Consider the following 23967-nt stretch of genomic DNA (forward strand, 5'->3'; position numbering starts at 1 on the left):
ATCAACTTGGAAAATATAATTTCAAGCATAAGGACATAGCAGAATAATACAATGTAATGCAAATATTAAAAGATACATAATGTTATATTTAATACATACTATGTTTTTGTATATAAATAAATTTGTACATAGAGGGAGAGTGGAGTCTACATGTGCTATTTATCATAGGATCTAGTGTGCTTAACCTACAAGCGACAGTCATCGGACACCTGTCTGAGGATTCAGTTGTAAATTTTTGTCTGCTTACTATTTACATTGTCAAAATTACGGTTTCATGTATGTTTAAAAATTTAGTTAACAGTAAGTAGTATATATTATTTAAAAATAATCTCCATAACGTGAAAATAGTATAACAAAATATATACTAACAGAAATTGTAGCAAAAATACAAATATACAAGGCTGTTATGCAGTTCAATCATTTCGAATTATTCCGTAAAAAAGCATACTATTGCGCAAATATTCGAATCGATAGACAAATTGAATAACTTAAATTAAAACGCGAACGTGATTTGACGTTGTAACCCGCTTGCTTTGTAATACATTTGCATTTTAATAGATGCATCGGTCTGTACTCGTCGCATTCGACTTTGATCATACAATTGCCAATGGCAATACCGATACCGTGGCTCGAAAGCTATTGCCCAAGGAAAATTTACCAGACAATGTGAAGGATTTATATCGTTCTGATGGTTGGATCCCGTATATGGCGAAAATATTTGAGTTGCTGCACAGCAATTCCATCGACATAGACCAAATCAAAACAGCTATTATTAATATACCTCCTGTGCCGGGTATCGAAACCCTTCTAAAAGAATTATCCTCTCGAGGCTGTGAAATTATTATTATTAGTGATTCGAATACATTCTTCATTAGTGAATGGTTAAAGAACAAAAATTTATATCATATTATTACTCAAACATTCACAAATCCCGCGAAAATCGATGATGATGGTTTAATAAAGTTGGATATGTACCACGTTCAAAATTCTTGCAAATTAAGCACTGTTAATTTGTGCAAAGGACAAATTTTAGAAGATTACGTTAAGAAACGAAATGACGAGGGAGTACATTTTGATCGAATTGTGTACGTCGGCGATGGAAAAAATGACCTGTGCCCAATTATACGACTTTCGGAACGAGATGTAGCATTTCCGCGGAAGGATTACACGCTTATAAAGATGTTAAATGATGTTGAAAATTACCAAATTCCAAAAATAAATGCTCGTATATTTCCATGGACTGACGGTGTACAAATCTTAAAGACATTAGAAGAAAAAATAGGATTTTCTAAATCTTTTTTATAATTTTAACAGAAGCGAATTAATCATTTCTTGTTTTTTTACCTAGTATTAATTGTAATTAATAGAAACAAATATCTGTACTACTATTAATTAGTAATATGTCATAAAATGAGATTATTTACAAATTATGAAGTCTTTACAAAACATTCATGTATTGAAGTGCAAACACACTTATATCTATAATCCCCCACCCTACCCAAATTATTTTGAATCAGTAGAAAAATTCAAGTACAATAATGTATTTAAAACAGTAATTAGAATAACAATAAACAGAAATTAGATTATGTTCAAGTGAACTGGTTGTATGTAATTTTATTGTAATTTATTTGGTATATTTCATATCATACAAATGGCACGATCTAAAATAAAATTTTTGGTTATAAGGAGTTATCTAATTACACACGTATAATTTAAAGATTTCTTAATATCATATTACTAGGGTTCGACATGATTAAACAGACATAAGTTTTTTTAGGTACAACTATCACATATTTTTGTAGCATATGCGAAGTACGAAACGATATACAAAAGTATAAAAATAAAAAAATTAATTACATCATATTATTAATAATGATGTCAACTTTTGAAACACCCAAATGTTAAATTTTATGTAAACTTAAAATGTCACTTATTTGTAAACTTAAAATTTTATATTAACTTAAATATCGTTGCTTTAATTTCATATTTCAGAACATTTACTAATATTCAATTTTGAATTGTAACATGCGCGCGCATTGGTTAGACATGACGTGCGCGAGATGTGCAATGTAGTTGCGCGTCTCTAACGTTAATTATTGTCTTATTATTGCTTGCGGGCGTCGGCAAAAACTTTATTTTCACCTTAAACACGTTTTATTGTAAAGCTCAAGAACATGAATTGATTGTTAAATATGATTCAAAGTTGAAATTGTTGTTTGCGATCTGAAAGTAACAATACATGAACAGCAAGTTAGTGTATCAGCTTTGGTAAGAAAATTTGGATTCTTATAAAACTATATAGTCATAATTATAATTACGAGTCAACAACCAATTGCAATATTGAAGGAGTCAAATTATTTATTTTTCCATAATATAGTACAATATAATCTACGTAGATATTTTAATAGAAAGTTACAATTAAATATTTATACAAAAAATTTATCTTTAAGTATTAATCCACATAAATACGAAATTTAATTATGATTCATGTAATGGGATGTACACTATTAATTTTGGCAATAGTTGTGTTAATTTCTTGAAGCTTTATCATTTTAAGATTAAAGATATTTCGTAGTACACCAAATGCAATAGCAGCGAAAAATGTGGTGTTTATTAACCATTGTGGTATATGCAAAAATGTAAATACTTCAACTAAGAATTCAGAAAATAAAGGTGTCCATAATAATGTCCCACTTAATAAGGACATTTTAATAGTATCAAAAAGTTTTAACATATTTCCCACTTGATTTATCATATTTAGTTGTACATCTTTTTCATCAAATGAAGAAATATAATGTTGAGTACTTTTGTAGTTTTCATCACATCCTTTATTGTAGTTTTCTTGATATGTTTCCAGATGCTGCACTGCATTAAAATCAATTAGTTCTTCAAAATTTTCACTCAAGTGTTTAGAATTTTGTATTGAAGTGCTATTTCCTTTAGAATCCATGGAAACATTAGAACACATATCATTAGTCTCATTTATTGAATTAGAACTGAAGTTGTCTAATGACATTTTATTTTTTACTCTTAATTTTTCTAAAATAATTTGGCAATTTAATTTGCCATGTTGCTGTAAGGTTAAAGAAAATAAAATTGGCAAGAAATATATTATAAACACAATTACAAGCAAATGTAGTTTTAAAAACTGAATCGGTATAAAACATTTATCTGTTACATGTACTTGCATTATCTTTGATGCATTATCATTTTGGTAAATAATCATTTTGATAGCTGATAATACATTTTGTGTATCTAAAGTAGAATTATGTTGAAAATTTTTTTTTGATTCAACTTCTCTTAACTGCTTTTTATTATAATAATTTTGAAATATATGATGTATAGGTGTATTATGAATACGTGTAACTATTTCAGCATATATTTGATCATTTGACATAACTGATGTGTTGTGTTTTATAGTTACATTCATAGAATTATCCAAAATGCCTTCAGTAATATTAACATCTGTTTCTGATTCTTTGAAATGTAATTTTTCAGTGGTATCTGTAGTAATATTATGTTTGTGATTTTCTTCTTTCATTGTGAAATTTGTAGAATTTATTGTTAATTCATTAAAGAATAATAATTCTTCATTATATTCATCAGAATAATTGTTTAATTGTGCATTATTTTGTAGATGTGTATTATTTTTAACACCAATTGAGTTCTCAGAATTTTTATATTTTATCAGTGATATATTCTTCGTTAAATTGAGTTCATTTTCAAGACTTTTATTTTGCTCTATAATTTTGGAATCAGCATCAGGTTTTAAATATTCTATCATATTTATGGGTTCAGAAACATTATAAGAAATCATATTAAATGAAATGGCAGATGTATCATTTAGGATAGAATAAACAATATTTTGTATTTTATTTATTATTTCATTCACTTGAGTAGCGTTTGAATTTTGCAACCTTGTTAAATCTTCATTATCAACATAATTTTTGTATGGAGAAGTTGCATACATTTCAGAACTTGTATTTTGTGTAATACTTATAGGCTGAACATTGTTATGACATTCATCAAGAAGAAAGATACTTTCAATAAAACATTTTGTGTTTTCCATGTTCTCTGTATAATTCCTATCATATTCAGACAGGTATAGAAGTCCAGTCACAATGATGGGTATAATCCATTGGCTTATTACAAATATGCTAATAGATTTTTTATCCTTCCTTATTTCATTACACTTAAAAATTTGTAAAATCTTCTTAAAATTCTGTTTTGTCATTGAATCACATTGCGTTTTGTTGTGAAATTTTTCAATACTAATATTATCTTTGCATATTTTTTCTTCAGATTGTAGAAATTTGAAGCATTGGTTTTTTAAATTAAATACATTTAAATTGCATTGTACAGAAAACATCAATAAAGACACAAATGAATTTGTGAATGGAAAGAATAATATTCCATACTTTACTATTACATTTATGATATTACACTTAGGTATTACATCAAAATTGGTTTGGCTTATTGTACTATTGACATTTTTAGTAAATCTTATAAGTTTAACCCACTGATTTTCATAATCATTTTCTTCATTCCACATACTATCATTAAAAAATGTATTATTCACATTATTATTACTTGTGTAAGTTACCTGTTCCACACATATTATAAGTAATATGCTTGATGTGAATATAGAAAACAATACATCAGACACTGATAATATGTATAATGGTGTACTCTTCCATTGTTTAAACTGCTTTTTCAATAAAATCACAATTGTAATAACATTGGCAAACAGTAAAATGTATGCACATATATTGAGTGTTATAGAATGCATATTACATGTCAAAATTTAATATGATTTATTATGGTTTCACTTGTGTTGCATTAAATATCAATCTAATATTAGTAAATTTGTTTTAAAAAGTATAACTACTTACTTTTATACTTTGTGTAGTTTAAAAAGGCACTACTTGAAAATACTGTTGGGTACAAGTATTGTATTGTAATATATTGTGTTAAGCATGGGGGTATCTCAATAACTGTTACATTTTAGATATAACAAGTACTATACCATGGGGGCACAGTAATTATCTATGTAATAATAAATGCTGGTACTGATATAGTTGTATAAGAATATATTTTAATATCTTAACATTTTTTAATATATTGAAAATAATATTTTTATTTCAAAATGCTTATACTTTAAAGTAAAACTATTTGGATAAAATTTGTATTTAATATTCATTTTATTTATTTTAGTGTTAATTTATCAACATGTCTCTTCGTCGAAGAACTGATCCTTTTATGACACAACGAATATGGGATGCTATCAAAATAACTGTACATCAAAGAAGTTTACCAAGTAATGATCGTATGGTACGGCATCTAGCTCGGGTGTATGGAATTACAGAGCAAGAAGCACAGGAAGAATTAAATAAAGCAGTTGATGATGGACTTGTTTATTTAAAAAAAGTACCAACAAAGAATGGTATAGAACAAGAAAGTTATAGATTGCCAGGAGATATTATACACAATGATGGTCATGATTGGTATTGTTGCAAATGCCAGAAAGGAGGAATAGTAGAATGTTGTCAACAATGTCACAGAGTTTATCACCCTGAATGTCATGTGCCTAGTAATATTAAATTAAAAATATGTAGTTTCTGTGAAGTAAGTACATTGGATTAGAAATAAACTTAAAACTTATATATTAATAAAGTAGAAATGATTGTTACAGAGTATAAATAATGACACATATCCAGATAAAATTGATCTCAACCACATTTTGAGTTTCACTTGTGGACATTTGAAAGCAAAATTACCACCAGAAATTACAAACCGTACTATTGTTTTTAACAATGATCCTATTGTTACACCACCTAATAGATATTCAGGCCCAACTTGGATCAGTGAAGGAGAAGATGCATGGCGACCAGGTGTTCTGATAAAACACCATATGGACTTAGCAATAATGGATTCAAAAATTAAAAGAAATGAATATAATAATCTTGCTGAGTTTCAAGCTGATGCTCATAATATTCTACACAATACTATTGTGTACCATGGAGGTATGTATTTAGAAAACAGAATATAAACTGTTTTAAATGTAACTAAAAATAAGATAGTAACATCAATCTGGCCATTTATTTAGCGCATAGCGTAATAGGAGAAATGGGACTCACAATGTATCAAGATTGCTGCTACGATCTTCAAGAAATTCGCCGTTGTGCTGATTGCTACAGGATATCAAATGAAAAATCTGAAAAACTATGGTTTTGCATTCCCTGTAATCCACCACATCAGTTAGTGTATGCAAAACAAAAGGGCTACCCCTACTGGCCAGCTAAAGTAATGCAAGTTAATGGCAACATTTATGATGTTCGCTTTTTTGGAGGTCATCACATGCGCGCCAACATCGAAAAAATGTTCATTCGTCCGATTACTGCCAGTCTACAAAGTTTACAGGTAAAGATGTGTCACAAAATTTTCCGGCGTTCTACGCGAAATTGTCACGCGACACTGTGAAATTCTCGGTTTAGGTTACACGCCATTTACAATGTATTGTATCACTGACACAATAGAAGAGAACTGTTGAGAGAAAGCAATTTAGAAATTGTTGTTGCACTTAGGTATATTATTATCTTAACAACGAATTCTTGCATAGCCTTCGGAAAAAGGAAAGTGGAAAGAAATGAAGGTATGCACATACTATGGCCTAAAGTGTACAACTAATTTCTCACCACTCCGTTTCATTGTGCAATCAGAAGAAAAATCAACTTTTCTTAAAGCGTGCACAATTTACCTTCCATAGATAAAAAGATCCACTGCTTGGAACAGAGCATTTGAAGAACTGAAGCATCATCAGAACTTGCTGCAAAAGTTGGGCAAGAACATCGAGGATTTGGACATCGGCGACGATAGTGAGGGTCCAAAACCGACCAAAATCCGAAATATAGAATCATCAAGTTCAAAAAATACGACGAACTGTCCGAATTCTGCGAAACAACTTTTCAAGGACTTAAGAGTTAAAGTTGAACGTCTTAGTTCAGACGGTCACAATGATATACCACCAACTCAGGCAGGAACCGAACCCAATGAGCGATCGTCGATAAATAAAGCTAGAAGTGAAGAAAGACAAGTACCTTGTTTGCCAGTAGCAGAAGATGAACCTGCTAGAGAGATATCCAGTACTTGTCCTCAGGGTTTGAAGAAAGAAGGTTCACAAGAAGATATGGTTACATCTAGTTCTCAAGAACCAAGAACCAAATGTGTTTTCGTGCAGACAGATCAAATACAAACAGAAACATTGCCTGCAAAGGTATAATATGTAATAATTATGAATTGACTCTATTAATTTTAGTTAATTATATTTGTCATGTATCGGTATTATCTCACTTTTATAACATTATAATTTACAGATAAAGAGGGAACGTAGAACTTCAGAACAACCAACTACAACCGCATTAGAGAAGTTACGTCGTGAATTAGAACTTGAAAAATGTAAAGAATTAGAAAAACTACAAGCTGAACATGCTAAAGAATTACGACAACTGACAGATAGACATCAACAAATTATATCAGACATAAAGAAGAAACAATGGGTACAATTTTTTAATATCTTCTTTATACACATGTGTTTTAACATTTCTTTCGTGAATACTCTAATATGTTTTTTAATTTTAGTGTTACAATTGTGAAGCTGAAGCAATATACCATTGCTGTTGGAATACTGCATATTGCAGTACTGATTGCCAACAAGTTCACTGGCAGCGTGAGCACAAAAGAGTTTGCCGACGTAAACGTTAAATTAATAATGGGTGCAATAAATGTGGTAATATTGAAGAATTTATGAGAAAGAAGTTAAAATTGCTGTATTTGTAAAAAAGGAAGATACTTTGTAGAAGCACATTAATATATTCTTGACACTAATTTGACATGCCTTTTTGTAAGCTTCCTTCTTAAATGGAAGCATTTGTAGTATGTATACAAACAAATGTAACTATTCTTATTTGTAAGTATTAAGTAATTAGTTTTGCTTTTAAGATATCAATAGAAATGTAAGAAACAATAAGCAGTTATTATATATACAAATTTATTTGGAAAAACATACCTGTTTGAAAAACAAACAATTAGATTTTTTGGTTTCTCGAAATGTCATAATCTTGATTTAAAAGTTGCTTCTACATATTACAATGAATACTACATTCAGACAATTAGAAACAAATTTATTACAAACATAAATAAGTATTTATAATCTATTGTTCAAATTTGTTTGTATAACATATGTATGTATACATATTGACAATAGTGATACGATCTGAAATATTATATAAGTAAATGTCTGTATATGTTTCCTTATCCTCGTAAATAATTTATGTGAGCTATGATACTGAAATAAAGCAGACACATATTTTATATACATTAAACAACAATGATCGAATACAGCTACAAATAAATGTCGATATGATCTACATTGCACAAAATACATTAAGTATAATATAATGTATAATATATTTGTTTATTACATATTTTAAGTTTTATTTATAAAATTTATCAATTTCTATCATAAAAAACAGCTATTTCTTTCAAATTTAGAAACACATTCCCATACATTTTGTTTCTAAACTTATTTGTCAATATAATCTAAACATTATCTTTATAAATAACCATTTATATTTGTTAAACCATACACTATTAATTTATCCATTTCTTTCTATATCCATTTGTTTCATTCATATTTACTATTACTAATTTGATAAAAAAATGAGAAAATTCATAGAATTAAACATTTTGTGTTCTAATTTCATTACCTACTACTGCCATAGCCATTTGTCCCTTTTCTGTATTTTCAGTCACTTGTACATAACTTGTTGTATCAATATTACTAAACATCAATTTTTCCAATAACTGTAATTCTTGAGGTTCCAATTTCTCTCCAAGCTGCCTCAAAGCATTTAATACCCCTTTACGTTGATGATCACTAGCTTCTTTACTTAGTTTTCCAAGTTTTGTATCACAATCAATTTGAACTAAACGGTCTCTAAGTTGTGATGTCTCTCGTTTTCCAAACATTCTGATAACAGCAGGAGTTTTAAATGCTTCACCAATTGCTGCCTGAATTGCCTATTTAGAATTGAAAGATATTATATCTAATATTCTATAAAATTTTTAATAAATTTATTTTTAATTTTTAGAGATGTATATTTACAACACACCAATTGTATTGCACCCAATTCATCAACCAATGTGGTATCACCAGATATCATTCTTTGTAAACTTTCATTGAATTCCTGTAAATCCTCTTTTGTGAGTTGCATAGCTTCCTCATAAGCTTCTGCATCTAATGAACTTCTATTAAATATAACAATTTTGTAAATATATGTAAGCATTGTAAAATGTTATGCTATTAAAACAAAAGGAATTCCAAGATTAAATAAAAAATTGTAAGCAATATAATTTTTTAAATATACCGATTTTCTTTTATGTCTTCCAATTGTTGCACCAGCCTATCCAATTGTGCCTCTAAATTTTTTCTTAATTTTTCAGTTTCTAGTTTACCATGAGAACCCATTTTTAAATTTAAAAGCTAGAGTGATTAGACAAACCTGAAACAGAAAGTAAAAAAAGGATTTAAATTGTATAATTGTACAAACTTTACGAAGTGAGGTTACAATTACAATCAACTTTACAATATTATTGTACATTGTTTTGGTAAATAATTATTTAAAATGCACGTAAATCAAATTCTTAAATCATACCAGTTTTATTACGTATTTTTTTTAACAAGTTTATCAATTACTCCAATCAAAAATTTCATTATTTGTTAACTATAAAAAATATGTGTGGTTATGATTTCAATAACTGCATGTACTAAATCGACAATCGGGAACAAAAATATAATAATTTAAACTAAATTCATCAATTGTCGACATAATCACACATAAAAAAACACATATATAGACACTACAAGCAAAAAGATGTGCTCTTGTGTACGTGATATTTCTGTTTCTTAATGTAACATATGTGAAATTTCTTGAAAAATATATGTATATAAATAAATATGTATTTGTTTGATAATTTTTAATAATACGTATATTGTAGAGGAATCGTTTAATGTTTAATGTTATATTGATATAACCATATTAATGTTAAAAACTATATCACTGAATGCATTATACTTTGTTCTGTAAATTTGTAATATGTTTTTCATTTTAAATTACAATAAAATTTTGTTGAAATTTTAAATTCTAGTTTTTCGTAAAATTTTTATCTAAAAATTAATTAATATTTCATCTATAAATAACAGTAGCAAAATCTAGTATGTAGAAATATTTTGAAATTTGTTATTAAACGAAACTTTTATTTCAAAATTTTACTGACCTAAATAATATATTATGAATTATCTAAAAATCAGGATGGCATGGATAAGAACTAATCAAATAGTAATCTGGTTGACTCTATATTCACTACATAGTTTATGCTAAGTATTTGATTGGTTGTTGAATAGTTTTGTTTCACTATATTACTACAAAATCGTTTACGCCGTTTCGAAAAAATAGTACCTTTTCGAAGAATTAATTAATGCAAATATAATTGCAATTTATAATTAAATAGTTTTATAAATATTATTTATGAACGGTTATTTAATCCGTGTCAGATTGACTTTACATCAAATGTTCGACGAGTTGAGATTTTTGTATTACCACTAAAAAACGTTAGATAGGAAGAAACGAAAAGAAAGGCGTGCTGTGGTTGTGCTCAATGTAAGGTTCGCGTCGCTTCTTTTTTCTTGCAAGAAAACAAGTCATATGCTATTTGTCATACAATTTACGCGACATTTTAGGCAGGTAGAACGACGTAGGTACGATTATTAGCGATAATAATCTATCGATATCGCAAGAAGAAATAAGTGTTCGTGCGCAGTTGAATACTGTAACCGCGCGCGAATCTTGGAAAAGAAAGTGATAAGAACGTAAACACTTTTAGTCGAATGAACCAGCGAACAAAGACGGTGTGCGTTTAGAGCGTACAATTTTTCGGCAAATACAAACAAGGACTGTCTTCTTCTGACGAAAAAAAAAGTGTGGAAAAAGTGAACCACGAAGTTTCGTATATGAATTGACCGTGGTTGAAGTGCGCGCGCGTGTAAACGTGCCACCAGTTTCGTACGGGTGACCGAACGCTAACCATCATTTTGCGTACGTTGAAGTTTTCAGCAAAATTTGCTTGGACAAAGAAGTCTTTCGATAAACGTTACGCTTAACTACGCACGTGCGAAAAGAACGTACCTATGAGGACCTCAGCGAGCCACATAAGGCAACAAGCTTTGAAGGTAGTGGAGAGTTTAAAGAAGGGAGGTCTACGCTTGCGATGAGCATGCCGACGAAAGGGAAACACCACCTGTCCCAACATCATCAACATCATTCACAGCCTCATCACAATCCGCCGCAGCATCAACCTCAACTTATAGTGAACGTCAATCAACCGAGTGTTCATTCGCCCCAACCTTACAACACCGTGATTACCACTAATACACCGCGTTTTATACCAAATACTGGTGAGTACAACTTTCATTAAATTCCATTTATAATTTACCATAAATTTTTATACATTTTAAGTACATATTTTTCATATTCGACGCATATATATACTTTTCTATGCAGTTCGTAATAATTGTGTGCTTGAATCACTTGTTGGAGGTTATGTTTTGAGGTTAGGGCAACCATGCGGTCCATGTGGTTATCCGTTCGAAAGATTCTGTAAAAATGTCCAGTATGGCGCATTTATTTTTTACCTTGTAGTATTTTACATCCATTTATTGTTTTCTTTACCTTCGATACTTGTATTATCAAAGGATTATTGAAGGAATAATAGCAATTTGATTGGTCAAGAGTAACATTACTTATGTGCATTGATAACTTTTGTACAATTTCCTTAATTTTGTTTTTAATATAGTAGTGGTATATTCGTATCGCATGCATTCAAATCCAACAGTTTATAGTTAAACATTTTCTGTAACCTTTTATTAATTTTTTTTTACATATTTATTTGTAACACCAATATTGAAAAGGTTATATTAAAATTTTTTCGTTTAAATTATTTTGCTGTAATAATAAATTATAGTTTCTGAATTTATTTCTTAATTTCAAGTACGATTTAATTTTTTTTCATTTTTAGTAACGTTATATTATTTAATATTCTAGGATTTATCTACGTTTAATGTACTAAAGTTTTTCGGTAATGTTAAATTATTTCATTTCATCCATGCAGAGTTAACCGCTAAACATACAAGAAAACTAACTTAATGAAATTATGGAAGCCGTGGAAGAGACATCGTAATTATGCGAGTTCTACTACTGTCCGATATATCGAATTTATGTAGTTCCTAATTTTTCTTACCTTATGCATCAACTAGTACTTATTTTTTCGGCTAAGTAATTTACTGAATGTCTCCCTCTCCCTTTTTTTCTATATAAATGTGTGTGTATGTATGTAAGTATGTACGTATGTACATACACATATAGAAATGTATTTATGCATTGTGTTTATATACATATAAAACATTCATCAGCATCATGCAAAGTAAATTATCCCGTGTTTTTACTTTATTATATTTTGCAAATAGAAGCTTATGCATAATATCAGAAATATTAAATATTCTGAATTGCAAATAAAAAATAATTAAAGCGAGGAATAAAATTGAATAGAGAAATATCAAAAGGAAATGACTTTTCCTTTCGACGTATTAACTTAAATGTCGGTAATACAGAGTGTAAATCAGTCTTGTGACGACCTTATTGAAGACACTTGACATTGTTATTAGATCACGCCAGTGTAATCACTTGACTTTTTGCATCAATCAGTTTTCTTGAATTTATTATTTTGAATTTTTCTTCCTCCTGTTGCTTTTCGATCTTGGTATAAATTCGTAATTTTCAAGAAACGGTAATTTTCATTGTGTGCAATCGACGGAGAAAATATGCCTGATGCGTGTATAAATAAAAACAAATGAGACAGATAAGGGTGGGGGAGAAATCTGTTGAATCTTATGAAACAGTTTTCTTCAACAGAATTAGGGATCGTTTAATAGGCTAATTAAAAGAGTAAAAATAATAGATATATGGGTCGTGTGAAAGGATGTACGAAGAAGTATCCCAAGAGAAAACAGGGAAAGAATCCGCGAAGTAAAAAGAGAAGGAGAATAGGATGAAACGAGGCGACATAGCTAACTTGCCGAAGGTTTACGAAAACATCCGAGCATCGAGTTCGGCTGTATGTCGCGCGTAGTCTGTGTACATGTGGCAATCAAGCCACACGGTACACGCGTTTCTCGCTCTCTTTTTTCTTTTTTATTTTGCTTATAGTGAAAATAATCGAGTACAATTTCACCACGAGTATATAAGAGTTCACAATAACACGATACAAAATTGTGCGTAGTACCGATCAAACAATCATTATACCTTTTTTTTTACGAGGTGGTATTTTCAAGGCTATCTCGTAATCCTATGGTTCGAAATATCACGGCCACAAAAGCTCGTTTTTCCGTTTGATAACATTTTACTGAAACGATTCACACCCTGATGAAAACTTTACGATTTCTACCTCGTGCACGGTAATTTTCGTCGATAAACAAATTGTGTTACCTGTGTATATCACGCTACAAAATTAACGTTACAAGCAGCATATGGTTGTTCAGAACGCGTGTTCAAGTGTGTGAATTTAAGTAACAGAACATGTTCACCGTGATTGCCGTGTAATGTGAGCATCACGTATAAGAATAGAATGCGTGGAAATATTCGTTAATACTTGACAAGCGCAAAACGGCTTTTTTTTTTTTAAAGTCGCCGTGATTTACCACGCGAGAGTGAGTTTAACGATAGTAGTAACAGTAGCAGCAGTGGTACTGCCGGACCTCGTGGGTTACTAACTCGCGCGAAAACATCGTCTTACCAGTATCGTATCGTCTTTGCTGCCGCGGAGGTTATATAATTTTCGACAAGCGGTCTTTTCGTTTGCGAAGCACGAGGAGTGTCCATTCATTTAGATAGCCGTCATTGTTCTTTCAAGTATTCGCGCCGTGTAGGGCGATTCATCGACGAAGAGAACTCGTGTGTTAACTTCGCGTATGCTTGAGAACGAAAGTGGATAGAACCGCCAGTGGGCAATCACGCCGCTAAACATGCTCTCGATCGTCACCGTTTCTTACCATCACTAACAATAACGGTTATAAGAAAACTTGGGCCAGACGTAGAACAGCACACAAGCCGAAAATGTCCACGGTGGTAGGTAAGTTGAATGTCACGCTATGTTCACGGCAGTCTGTTCGAATGATCGAATGTTTTCACGTTGCTCGTACGTTTAACGCACAAGACTGTTCCTCTCATAGATAGTAATACACTTCGCGTTATTCATGTTTGCAATGGTTGATTGTTGCAAACGGATTGGTTTATTTAAACGTTGTTCGTATAATGATTATGATCATTTATGTTTGTCGTTTATTTGTCACGCACGAAAATAATTTATCATTTCCCCGATAAAAACAAATCCGAACAGTGAAACGAGTACCAGGTGAAGTGATACTTGCGATGAATTTCGGAAGATGTCGCGTGAGTCAGTGATCGTTTGCCAGGTGACGATTAGTCTACTAGTGATGTGTCACGTGTGTCACGAGATTACGATTCCGGAAATCGTCTGATATTTTTCAAACGGTCAATACCAACTACAGGAAAGTGTGCAATGTATAACGTGCAAACACATGCCGAATTTCGACACTGACGAAACACCACTATGTGTAACGATTTATTTATATTTATAATATGTTTAAGATGTCAAATTTATATATAACGTTTACCTTCTACAATTATTTATTTACATGCCCGTGTGAATGAATTTTTAAAGTTTTTCGTACAAGAATTGTACTTAATTCTAGGAATCAATTTACACACAAGGAAGATTTTGGTAAAAACTATATGAAAAGCAAACATTAAAACAATTTATTTGTATGTAATTGTTCTATTTAGGTTCTATGTAATTGGCTCGTTTTTTTAAATCTTGTTGCTGGTTTGTTGGGTATTACATTTTAAGGAAACTGAAGTTATGTATATGTAGAATGCAATTTTTAATTATGTTTTATTAAAGTGTATCATGCAACGAAAGAAATTGTTCACAGTTAGGTTAAGATTCTACCGAGCTTGTCAAGGTCTTCTGTCTCGTCTTGTTGAGTAATGTCTGTTCATTGTAAAAGCTATCACGGACAGAATTGCATAATACACAGGACAACCAATAAAATCGAGCTCGGCACAGAGATGTGCCGGTAATTAATTCCCGCACATGTAGTTTAAAATCATGCCCTCGTATATTCCCATTATCTAGTCACCTGTTCAGTCCCATTGAAAAAGCACGTGTGCAAAGAGCACGCATGTGATTGTGAATAATGATTTCGCAGAGATACCAATCTTTAATCAACCCCTTTCAAGGCTTTTATTTTTAATTATTCATATTTTTCGAAAATTTTAATGTATAAATATATTTCTTCAATTTTTTTTTCCAATTTTTATACTTTAAAGTTAGTTCATGTTTATTTTTTCTTTTATACTTCATTAACTCGGAAAATATTACATAGATCCCGTTAGTTTTTCATTTGTTTCATATCAACTATCGTTGTACGCAAAAATTGTAACTTCAGTACTTGCGAAACATATGAAACTTTTTCATGCATCGGAATATGAATCTCGCAACGCAATCATGCTGATTCCACAACCCAACTTGGAAACTTGGTCACTAGTTGTTCTTCTTGTGAATCTCTTTACGTCAATGTAATTCAACTGGTGTACATGTGCGACGAGAATTTGAATTCTATTAAAAGTTTCATTTCTTAAACGTTAGGTCACGAATCTTGATACCATATTTTTATTTACATACCATGAAAATCACAAACAGTTATTACTGTCACTGGTTTAAAAATGTGATCCTCTTTCCTGCAAAACCGTAATAAAACAATCGTATTTGATCGCTGATTTTCACAAACTATATTTTGTGTTTCTTCCATACGCTACCTAGCTATTTGCCTATGTTGAAACGCCACCTCGAATATCCTTTCTCTTTCTATTTTATTGGCAATAGTTCGGATAAGTCGTTTAGTAGCGTAAGCAAGCTTTGCTTGGATTTAAATGCCAATTTTGCTGATGCGACATCTGGTGCATTTTTGGACATTTTTTAATATCTCGACCGATTTGCCAAGATCTTGTTTTTGTTTATAAAATAGCGACTTTCTTACTTTATGAAAAAAAAAGGGGAAAAATTTTCAAAACGTTTATTATTCTAAAAATTATTGTCTCAATTTAATTATACATTTCGAACATTCACGTAGATTCGGTGTTTTCCACGTGAAAGTGCATGTTTTAATTATTACGATTCAGAATTATAAACGAAAAGCTTTACTTAGCAATAGAAATAGATTTCCAAATTTTCATACAGTTGAGATGCATTTCTATTGTTGCTTAATTTAACATAGTAATATTTTAATAATGAAACAGTCTCCGATTATTACAGAAAGAGACTAGAAACTACGTAAACAATTTTTCGATCGTTTTCAATACAACGTATCGTTTTCTCAAAATCTCGATTAATCTAATGAAAGAAAGAAGGGGGGGGGGGGGAAATATTCGAAAGGAAATCGTGAGTCGGAACAGAGCGTTTCCGGGACAGGGTTTTGAGTGCGACAACAACAGAGATCACAACAATGTTAAACGATAACAAGCACGGTCACGTGATTAGGAGACGACGGGTGAAAGGTGGTAGACGTCTGTGCATCGATTCGAATCGAAGCCAAAGTAAACGGCGAACCGGCACAAAATGTGCATTCCTGGCAAGGCCGCTTGCACGAGAAAGAGGCCATCATACATCCGGGGAGAAACTAACCGTACTTTGCTTGCTTCTTACTGATCTCTTCGCCTCCTCAATGGCCATGCTTTTACGGTTACGTTGCACTTAATTGTCGTTCCTTTTCTGGATTCGTTCAATACGAATACCTGATAAAAATCCCATAGTTCACATTTTTCCTATCGTTAATACACTTGAACAATATAATTGGCTAATTAATTTCGAGTACGTGTCCCATGACGTCTCAAGTTGTGAAACAACTGCATATATAATAATACAGAGCCCAATTAAGAAGTAAATCGTGTCAATGAAACAGGCAGTATTACGTCTAGTTTTACTGTACTACATGTATTTAATCAAATTATTTCGGTGTAAGTAGAACTGTCAAGTCAAGTATTGCGGATACGCCCTTACGGATGCTAACGCGCGTCAAATATGGTTGACATAGCACTCAAAGTGTTCGATGGAAAATTCCAATCGGTAGTATTATTACCAGAGTCTTCTTTTCAAAAGACAAGTGATCTTTATTATTAACATATTATCGACTGAACGAGTAAACGTTGAAGATTTCTAGACAAATTAGTGACAAAAACAGAAATTGCGCTTGGAAAATTAGAAATGTCAATTTCTTGAAATAATTTATGTAGATTGTTTATTGTGATTTAATGGGAAATTTGTTTATTCGGTTAGTAGTACATGAAGCATTTGGTGATTTGTGAATGATAAAATTTGGAAAGGAACGAACAAATTTGACGCCATTTTTTTTCGTCGGTAACTAGTGTAGAAATGATTTGTGAATTGGTAGGAAATGGTCATGTTGGTATTCTGCAGGAATTTTCTTCCATTCCGTTGCGTAAAATTTGATGCGCCGCGCGTGTACACTCGTATTCAAGATTAAACGGTTTAAACGCGCGCCATATGAATGTGCATGTCACCTGTTGTTTTTAAATTCGAATCGCGTTAGTTTATGCAGCAGTTGAAAAGAAACTGTTGCAAACTTGAATTCTGTTTATTTTCAGACAATTCCTCGGCCCATTATAATTTCATTATTTACATTGTTAAAAAAAAAAGAGAAAAAACACTAGAGTTTTGTTTTTTATATTTTTAGAAAAATTTCAATAAGAACCATGGCGGTTGAAAGATTAAAAAAAAAGGCTTAATAATTATGCGCATCCTATTTCCTTTAAAGTACACGGGGAAAAAAAAAGAATAAAGAATTGCATTCTTTTGATGTATTATTGAGTAAAGTAAATTTCCTTTATACGTTTGACCGGTTTAAGAGATTGAAGAAAAAAATTATTCAGAGAATACATACTGATGTTTCGTAACCGAAGGAAGGTCGATATTGTAGGAAGGAATTTTCGAACTTGTTCGTGTCGATGTAGTTTATTGTAGGGCTAATTCCAGTCGGACCGACCTCACCGGCAATGCGGTAAAAGTTTATGAACCAAAATGCGAACATCGGCTTCTACGATTTGATTTTTCAATAGTTATACCTGAATGTTTCTCATCAAATATATTGGTAGCTATTAAATTTATTATAGTTTCAGCAGTCTGGGTACACACTTTGTTCTTTCATCGTTAGAAGATATTTTACTTTCGAACTACATATAATTTTAATCTTTTGCTTATTATCTTTGCACAAGTTTGCTTATAATATATTATTTCTTTGGTTGAAATGTCAATAAAATAACGCTCTCAATACCCGAGAACTTATTACATGTTATATAATTTATTCATAGTAAGTTTATAGCACCTTAGCATTGTGACATTTAACACGTGCATGTTGTATCGGTCGGTAAACCAGGTTCTGAACAGTTCCTGGTAGAAAGTACACTTTTACGCATGGTTGGATAATTTTTTTATGTTGACATATAGATATATACACGTACGTGTGTTATTCGTTAAACAATTTCGTTTTCGATGGTTTATTGTTATTTTATACAGTTATTTTATGCAAATGAAGAAAATGATTTTATACGTAATAAGGATCAATTTATCGTAATGGTGTTTGTTTCTTTAAATTATACATTTTGATTAATTGAAATTATCAACGTTTTTGTCTGAATTTTTGTTAAAGTTATTATCATGGCGTATTTACTTTGTGAAACAATTTATTATTTATCTTGGTCACTTTCTCATATCCTTAACGACAAAGGAGATAGCACATTCTGTTTTTCGTATGCCATCTCCTAAAGGTATCGATATAATTTATGACATTTCAGATTAGTTTAAAATACGTATATATTTCTTTTCCATAGACAGTAGTGTAACAATGAAAATTCAAACCGGAAAAGAAAATAAAGAAACAAAGTTATTCATTGTACATGTATTATATAGTTAGTTCAGTATATACCATAAATAGCATTTTTCATTTCTGTTATTTCATTTAATCTCTTCAATCTTACATTCTATTCATTAGAGAGACATAAAATTTTCCGTTAATTATATCAAACTTACCGTTTGTTGCTTCTCTTGTTATTTGCCCGCATTGATCATTCTACGGTCATTACGCCTGGCAAGGGAACTTTCTCCTCAAAATCGCGATTAAGTATTGTGCACGGCTGTTGACATAGCCATTAAATGTTTGCCTTTATTGCCGTGCTATGTCCATCGCTAATGTAACTTAAAGTACAGATGGGCACACGGTTTTATAATCCTCAATTACCCACCTTCAGGTCTGCTAGAGTCTTACTCAATTCACTCTTTTAGGCGTTATTCATAAAACAGCCTGCATTATAAACATCAGGAAAGCTGAGTTAATTAAATATATAGAATCTAAATTTCCGGTACTGATGATTGTATAAATTTCTTAACGTAAACAATCTTCTATGTGATTTACTATCACTTTCAACGATCGACATAGCTTTAATTCCGGATTTCACGTTCTTAAAATACGTTATATTTCGTTACATAGCGCGCGGCACGCGTAAAAAAAAAATGTTGATGCGTCGTCCATAATGGCGGCCGCAAGCAGTTTCACTTAATATCGATGTCAATGTTTTGCAGTTGCATACAGGATAAGAGATAGTCGCCTTTAAATTTGGGTACACAGGCAGACCATGTTTTTCTCAGGGAACTGTATAAACAGTCCGAAAGATATTTTTCTGCGGCGAAGTTACAGGAAAAATATGTATGTATTTCACTGGAAATCTCCAGGACGTAGGAAACACGTGAAAAATATACTCGTTAACAATGGCAGGCGTTATCCGTTTTTCGATATGCTTACGAATGTTCGAGGATGAAAAATAGGAAAACACAAAGTACATAAAGCGTGAGTGACTGATCCCAACGAGAAAGCTTACAGATAAAGTAGGGAATGGCAGTAAACTTCGAGTCACAATACTTTTCTCTTGGAATCGTTATCGTATTTGTTCTTTCTTATCGTTACAGGCGAATAATTATTATGCATGTGCATTTGTACGATACTTTATATAATAATTCGATAACGAAATTAGTAGTTTTTTGTGCTAAAATAATGGTGTTTATTAAACCTTGTCAAGTTTTCATTTATTTAATGAGTTGTTGATTTTTGTTGAAAAATTCCTCGAGAAGTAGGAAGGAAAGTACAAGCGAAGAACAAATGTTATTAGGTCGGTTAGTAAAATTGTTACTTCTGCTTGTGCTTCATTCTACGCAACTGTGTGCCGGGGCATAATTCTGTGCGACCCTGATTAGAGAAGTTGGGATGTTAGAATACATGCACGATCGTTGAAAATATTCATTTTGTGACGTAGCAATATCGTTTTATTATCAAGCGAGAGGTGTTCGCTTGTATTTTACTGTCGATGCCAATTCGAGGAAGGAGATGATTAATTGAAAATTGCATGTATTAAAAGATGGTGAACTATGAAAGATTAAATATAGAACATCCGAAGCATTATTTATATCTATTGCATATGATAAATAATTTTAATATAAGTAGAACGAGCATGAAGTGTTAAAAAGTAGAATCTTAATTAATTTGTGAGATTAAATAAAAAATTGAATTCAATGTTTATATTTTTTTTTTAATATTTTTTAATATCTATACGGAATATATTTCTTAATATCTAAATGAGAACCAATGCACATTCCTTTATCGACCGAGTGGATGAGATACGTTGAAACATTTACCTACAGGTGGTAGTACAATCTCATGCTGTAATTTACTCTAGAATTTTAAACGATGATACTGATTGTAGTCACGTTCGCGTACATAAATATTTTATCTATCAGCATGTCACAAATTTTCTTATCAGCTTTTATTTTAATTTTCGGCATTATTTCTTATTGCTGTCCTACTATCCTTGAGTACAGTATGGCACGTGTAACCAAAGAAAAATCCATTTACTACACTTCCACTGTGTTGTACGCTTGACATTGAACAAAGACCTAAAAATAAAGCTACGAACACGTTAAATGTTTTTGTTTCATGTCATATTTTCCACGAAACGATTTTACGTCGTGGAAAAAGGCTATAAAATACACGTGCCTTTACATTTTTACCAGATTAAGAATTAAATCAAGCAATCGCAATAACCAATCTTAAACCATGCATATTTTCAATTAATTGTTACTAATATCAGTATACCACGACCAACTAAAACATTCATGTAAATACTTTTCTTTTTTTAACTGTTATTGCAGCATGTACAACTATTGCGACATCTTTAGGAAAGAGGCTATGTTTTACTGTCTACTGGTTTTCCATTTCGTGCTCACGCGTATTCGATGAGCCACGCTCTTGACCATGGTGTCTTTGTTGGTAGTTGGACGTCTCAAGGGACACAACTTCGGTCGTTTCAGGGTTAGGACGCAATAACGTATAACGTAGCGACACTAAGGGTAGCAAGGCAGAGAAGAGTGGGAGAGAACGGTTGGAGGAGGTCGAGCGTGCGTTACGGGACGATGAAGAGAGGAGGCAGAGAAAGGGGGAGAAGGAAATTGAACATAAGAGAGAAAGCGATGTAGAGGGTAGAAGAGTGAGTTCGTGGGGTAGGCAGGGGTGGTAGGTCGTTGCCCGACTGGGGGAAGGGGGAAGGCCGGTAAATATCGATCCTCCCTTCACAGAGACTCACTCTGTCTCCGTCCAGACATACGTTACTGCGCGTCACTCCTTTTCCTCTGCGTTGCGTCCGGCCTTTTTCCTCTCGCAGTCTTGTAACCTCCTACCGAACGCCCACGTAGAGAGCCAGATTACTACTGCTCTCACACCACAAGATCTCCATGCTACCTTTCCAAGGTCAACGGCTTGAGGGCTCAAAGACCCCTGGAAACCGACTTCTATGGTTCGCGTGCACCTTCTGTGTCTACTTTCTTCTCGTTCTTCGGTTCTCTGCAGCCGTCTCCCAGAACCTCTATAAGATACGCACATTTTTAGTCAACGCGAAATACCAAGGGGTTTTATACTCTTTCGAATACCTATCGAGAATTATACATTTCTGAGAGCATTGCACAAAATCAATATAAATTTTCTGTACCTAATATACGACATTGTATTTAAATACTAATTGAATTATATTATATTTCTCGTAGATATGCTATCGTAAGTAATTAACACGATGACATTTGTGTGGTACGGCCGAACGAATCACCGGGGGGAGGCTGGAAAACTCATGAGTGTTTATGTGAAAAGTGGAATTATCAGTGAATCATTGTATTGTTTGGAAAAGTTTGCGACCGTACTCGGTTTCCTTGAATTCTTTTGGTATGCATGAGTCAGTGGCTGTTTTCACCAGAGGACTTTGAACTACTACGTCTCGTCTGGGCGAAATGTTTGAACCGAGACAACCGAAGGTTGCTGGAGGTTACGGGTCTAACTCTCCCCTGTCTCTCCCCCTTTTTCCTCCCCTCCTCCATGCACGTTTCATACATCTTCGACGCGCAGATCTCATCCCCGAAATCTTTCGGTTTTTCTTCCATCTAAACGGCCAGACGATTCCTCCCCAGCCTTCATGTCTGCTTCGACTGTCTATCCCCCTCCCTATAAACGAAAATATGCGACGTGCACATTGTGTGTATATGCACTAGCTAAAGCAGACGCAAGATGTATATGCGTAGTTACTAATTCTTTTCGCTTAATGCTTTGTACGAGAGGAGTCGTGGCTTTCTGCGTGTTTGTTATTTCGAGGTCAAAAACTGGACGTCTGTTTCTTGTTCTTCACTATTACAACGTTATGCACCCAAAGGCCTTTGTACACTTGGAAAAACTTGTATTTAAAGTTTCGCCCTTTAGAGAAGTTCAATAATTTTAATCTATTCATTTTTTATAGCATTGAAAATAAGAATAAATAATTGTTTTTAAAGAAAACTAGTTGTAGTTTTTATATAGAAAATAAAGAAAATGGAATAGAATTGTGCAAAGTTCAACAATTGTTAAGTATTTTAAATTACACTTTCTGTTCTTACTGATAAGATATTCTATTACGATAAAAGGGATTTCCCGTTAATCATAAGAACGTTCAAGTAGTCAATTGTTAATTCTATCAATTTTTCAAACCTCCAGTATCACACGATTGACGCATAGAAAGCAGTCGGCATTGAACGTGCCAAAGTTCTGGCCTGAACCTTAAACTTCACCTGCCACCGAGCACATTAGCTCTGTATCAAGATTAAACCGTATCGGCGATGCTCATCGAAATCGGGGATAATTCGAAGACAAAGATCGCGAATGTGATTAAACTCGAACATGGAATAGACGTTAGTTCTGTTGTAACGTTCCCTCGACTTTATCATGGTCGGTGATGAACAAGTTCTGAATTCGGTTCTCTAAATCATATTTTCGTTGCACTTCCTCCCGAGATGTAGGTCACGCAGCCCCCTTCTTGCACCTATCCTAGACAAGCGAATCTAGGCTGTGGGCAGTACCACTGGGTGCATATAGGTATCGATCGTTGAACGGCGTTGCTGCAGCCTGGCCTGGTGCACCGGCGAAACTGGGTTACCCACCTAACCTATACACACGATTCCGCGGAACTTGTTCCATGCCTGAACGTAGCTGAGCACGCCTCTCGTGTTTCTTCTCTCTGTAACTTACGCGCGTTCGTGCATTTTCGCCCACGCATGCACGCGCTCGTGCATCTTCGTGATTCGTCGCTCTTTTCTTGCTTCCTCGGTTGCTCATCGTCTTGATTGTCGTTAAGAAATACA

The 23967-nt window shown here is 32.6% G+C and overlaps 3 protein-coding genes across 3 annotated transcripts; 2 read left to right on the forward strand and 1 right to left on the reverse strand.

Annotated features, from left to right (window-relative positions):
• Positions 1 to 210: 210 nt before the first annotated feature.
• LOC108578608 (probable phosphatase phospho2) lies at positions 211 to 1305 on the forward strand. Its single transcript, XM_017941971.1, has 2 exons — positions 211 to 300; positions 559 to 1305. The coding sequence occupies exon 2, from the start codon at positions 559 to 561 to the stop codon at positions 1303 to 1305; it is 747 nt and encodes a 248-aa protein (XP_017797460.1). The 5' UTR covers positions 211 to 300.
• An 823-nt stretch (positions 1306 to 2128) lies between these two features.
• Positions 2129 to 7769, forward strand: LOC108578635 (zinc finger MYND domain-containing protein 11). The gene is made up of 7 exons (XM_017942002.1): positions 2129 to 2268; positions 5215 to 5625; positions 5693 to 6023; positions 6107 to 6420; positions 6767 to 7273; positions 7374 to 7556; positions 7639 to 7769. Exons 2-7 carry the CDS (start codon positions 5230 to 5232, stop codon positions 7759 to 7761), a joined length of 1854 nt encoding a protein of 617 aa, XP_017797491.1. The 5' UTR covers positions 2129 to 2268; positions 5215 to 5229; the 3' UTR covers positions 7762 to 7769.
• Positions 7770 to 8736: 967 nt separating this feature from the next.
• On the reverse strand, positions 8737 to 9528 carry LOC108578609 (protein LZIC-like). Its single transcript, XM_017941972.1, has 3 exons — positions 9426 to 9528; positions 9171 to 9306; positions 8737 to 9078 (listed from the first exon to the last, which is right to left on the reverse strand). Exons 1-3 carry the CDS (start codon positions 9524 to 9526, stop codon positions 8737 to 8739), a joined length of 579 nt encoding a protein of 192 aa, XP_017797461.1. The 5' UTR covers positions 9527 to 9528.
• Positions 9529 to 23967: the final 14439 nt, after the last annotated feature.

Source organism: Habropoda laboriosa, unplaced genomic scaffold (assembly GCF_001263275.1).
Source record: "Habropoda laboriosa isolate 0110345459 unplaced genomic scaffold, ASM126327v1 scaffold45, whole genome shotgun sequence".
Taxonomy (NCBI): Eukaryota; Metazoa; Arthropoda; class Insecta; order Hymenoptera; family Apidae; genus Habropoda; species Habropoda laboriosa.

Coding starts and splice junctions, on each gene's coding strand:
- LOC108578609 (XM_017941972.1), bottom strand. CDS start 9,526: ATGGGTTCTCATGGTAAACTAGAAACTGAAAAATTAAGAAAAAATTTA. Junction 9,307..9,425: donor GAAGACATAAAAGAAAATCG/GTATATTTAAAA, acceptor TATATTTAATAG/AAGTTCATTAGATGCAGAAG. Junction 9,079..9,170: donor AATTGGGTGCAATACAATTG/GTGTGTTGTAAA, acceptor AATTCTAAATAG/GCAATTCAGGCAGCAATTGG.
- LOC108578608 (XM_017941971.1), top strand. CDS start 559: ATGCATCGGTCTGTACTCGTCGCATTCGACTTTGATCATACAATTGCC.
- LOC108578635 (XM_017942002.1), top strand. CDS start 5,230: ATGTCTCTTCGTCGAAGAACTGATCCTTTTATGACACAACGAATATGG. Junction 6,421..6,766: donor CCAGTCTACAAAGTTTACAG/GTAAAGATGTGT, acceptor TACCTTCCATAG/ATAAAAAGATCCACTGCTTG. Junction 7,557..7,638: donor ACATAAAGAAGAAACAATGG/GTACAATTTTTT, acceptor TTTTAATTTTAG/TGTTACAATTGTGAAGCTGA.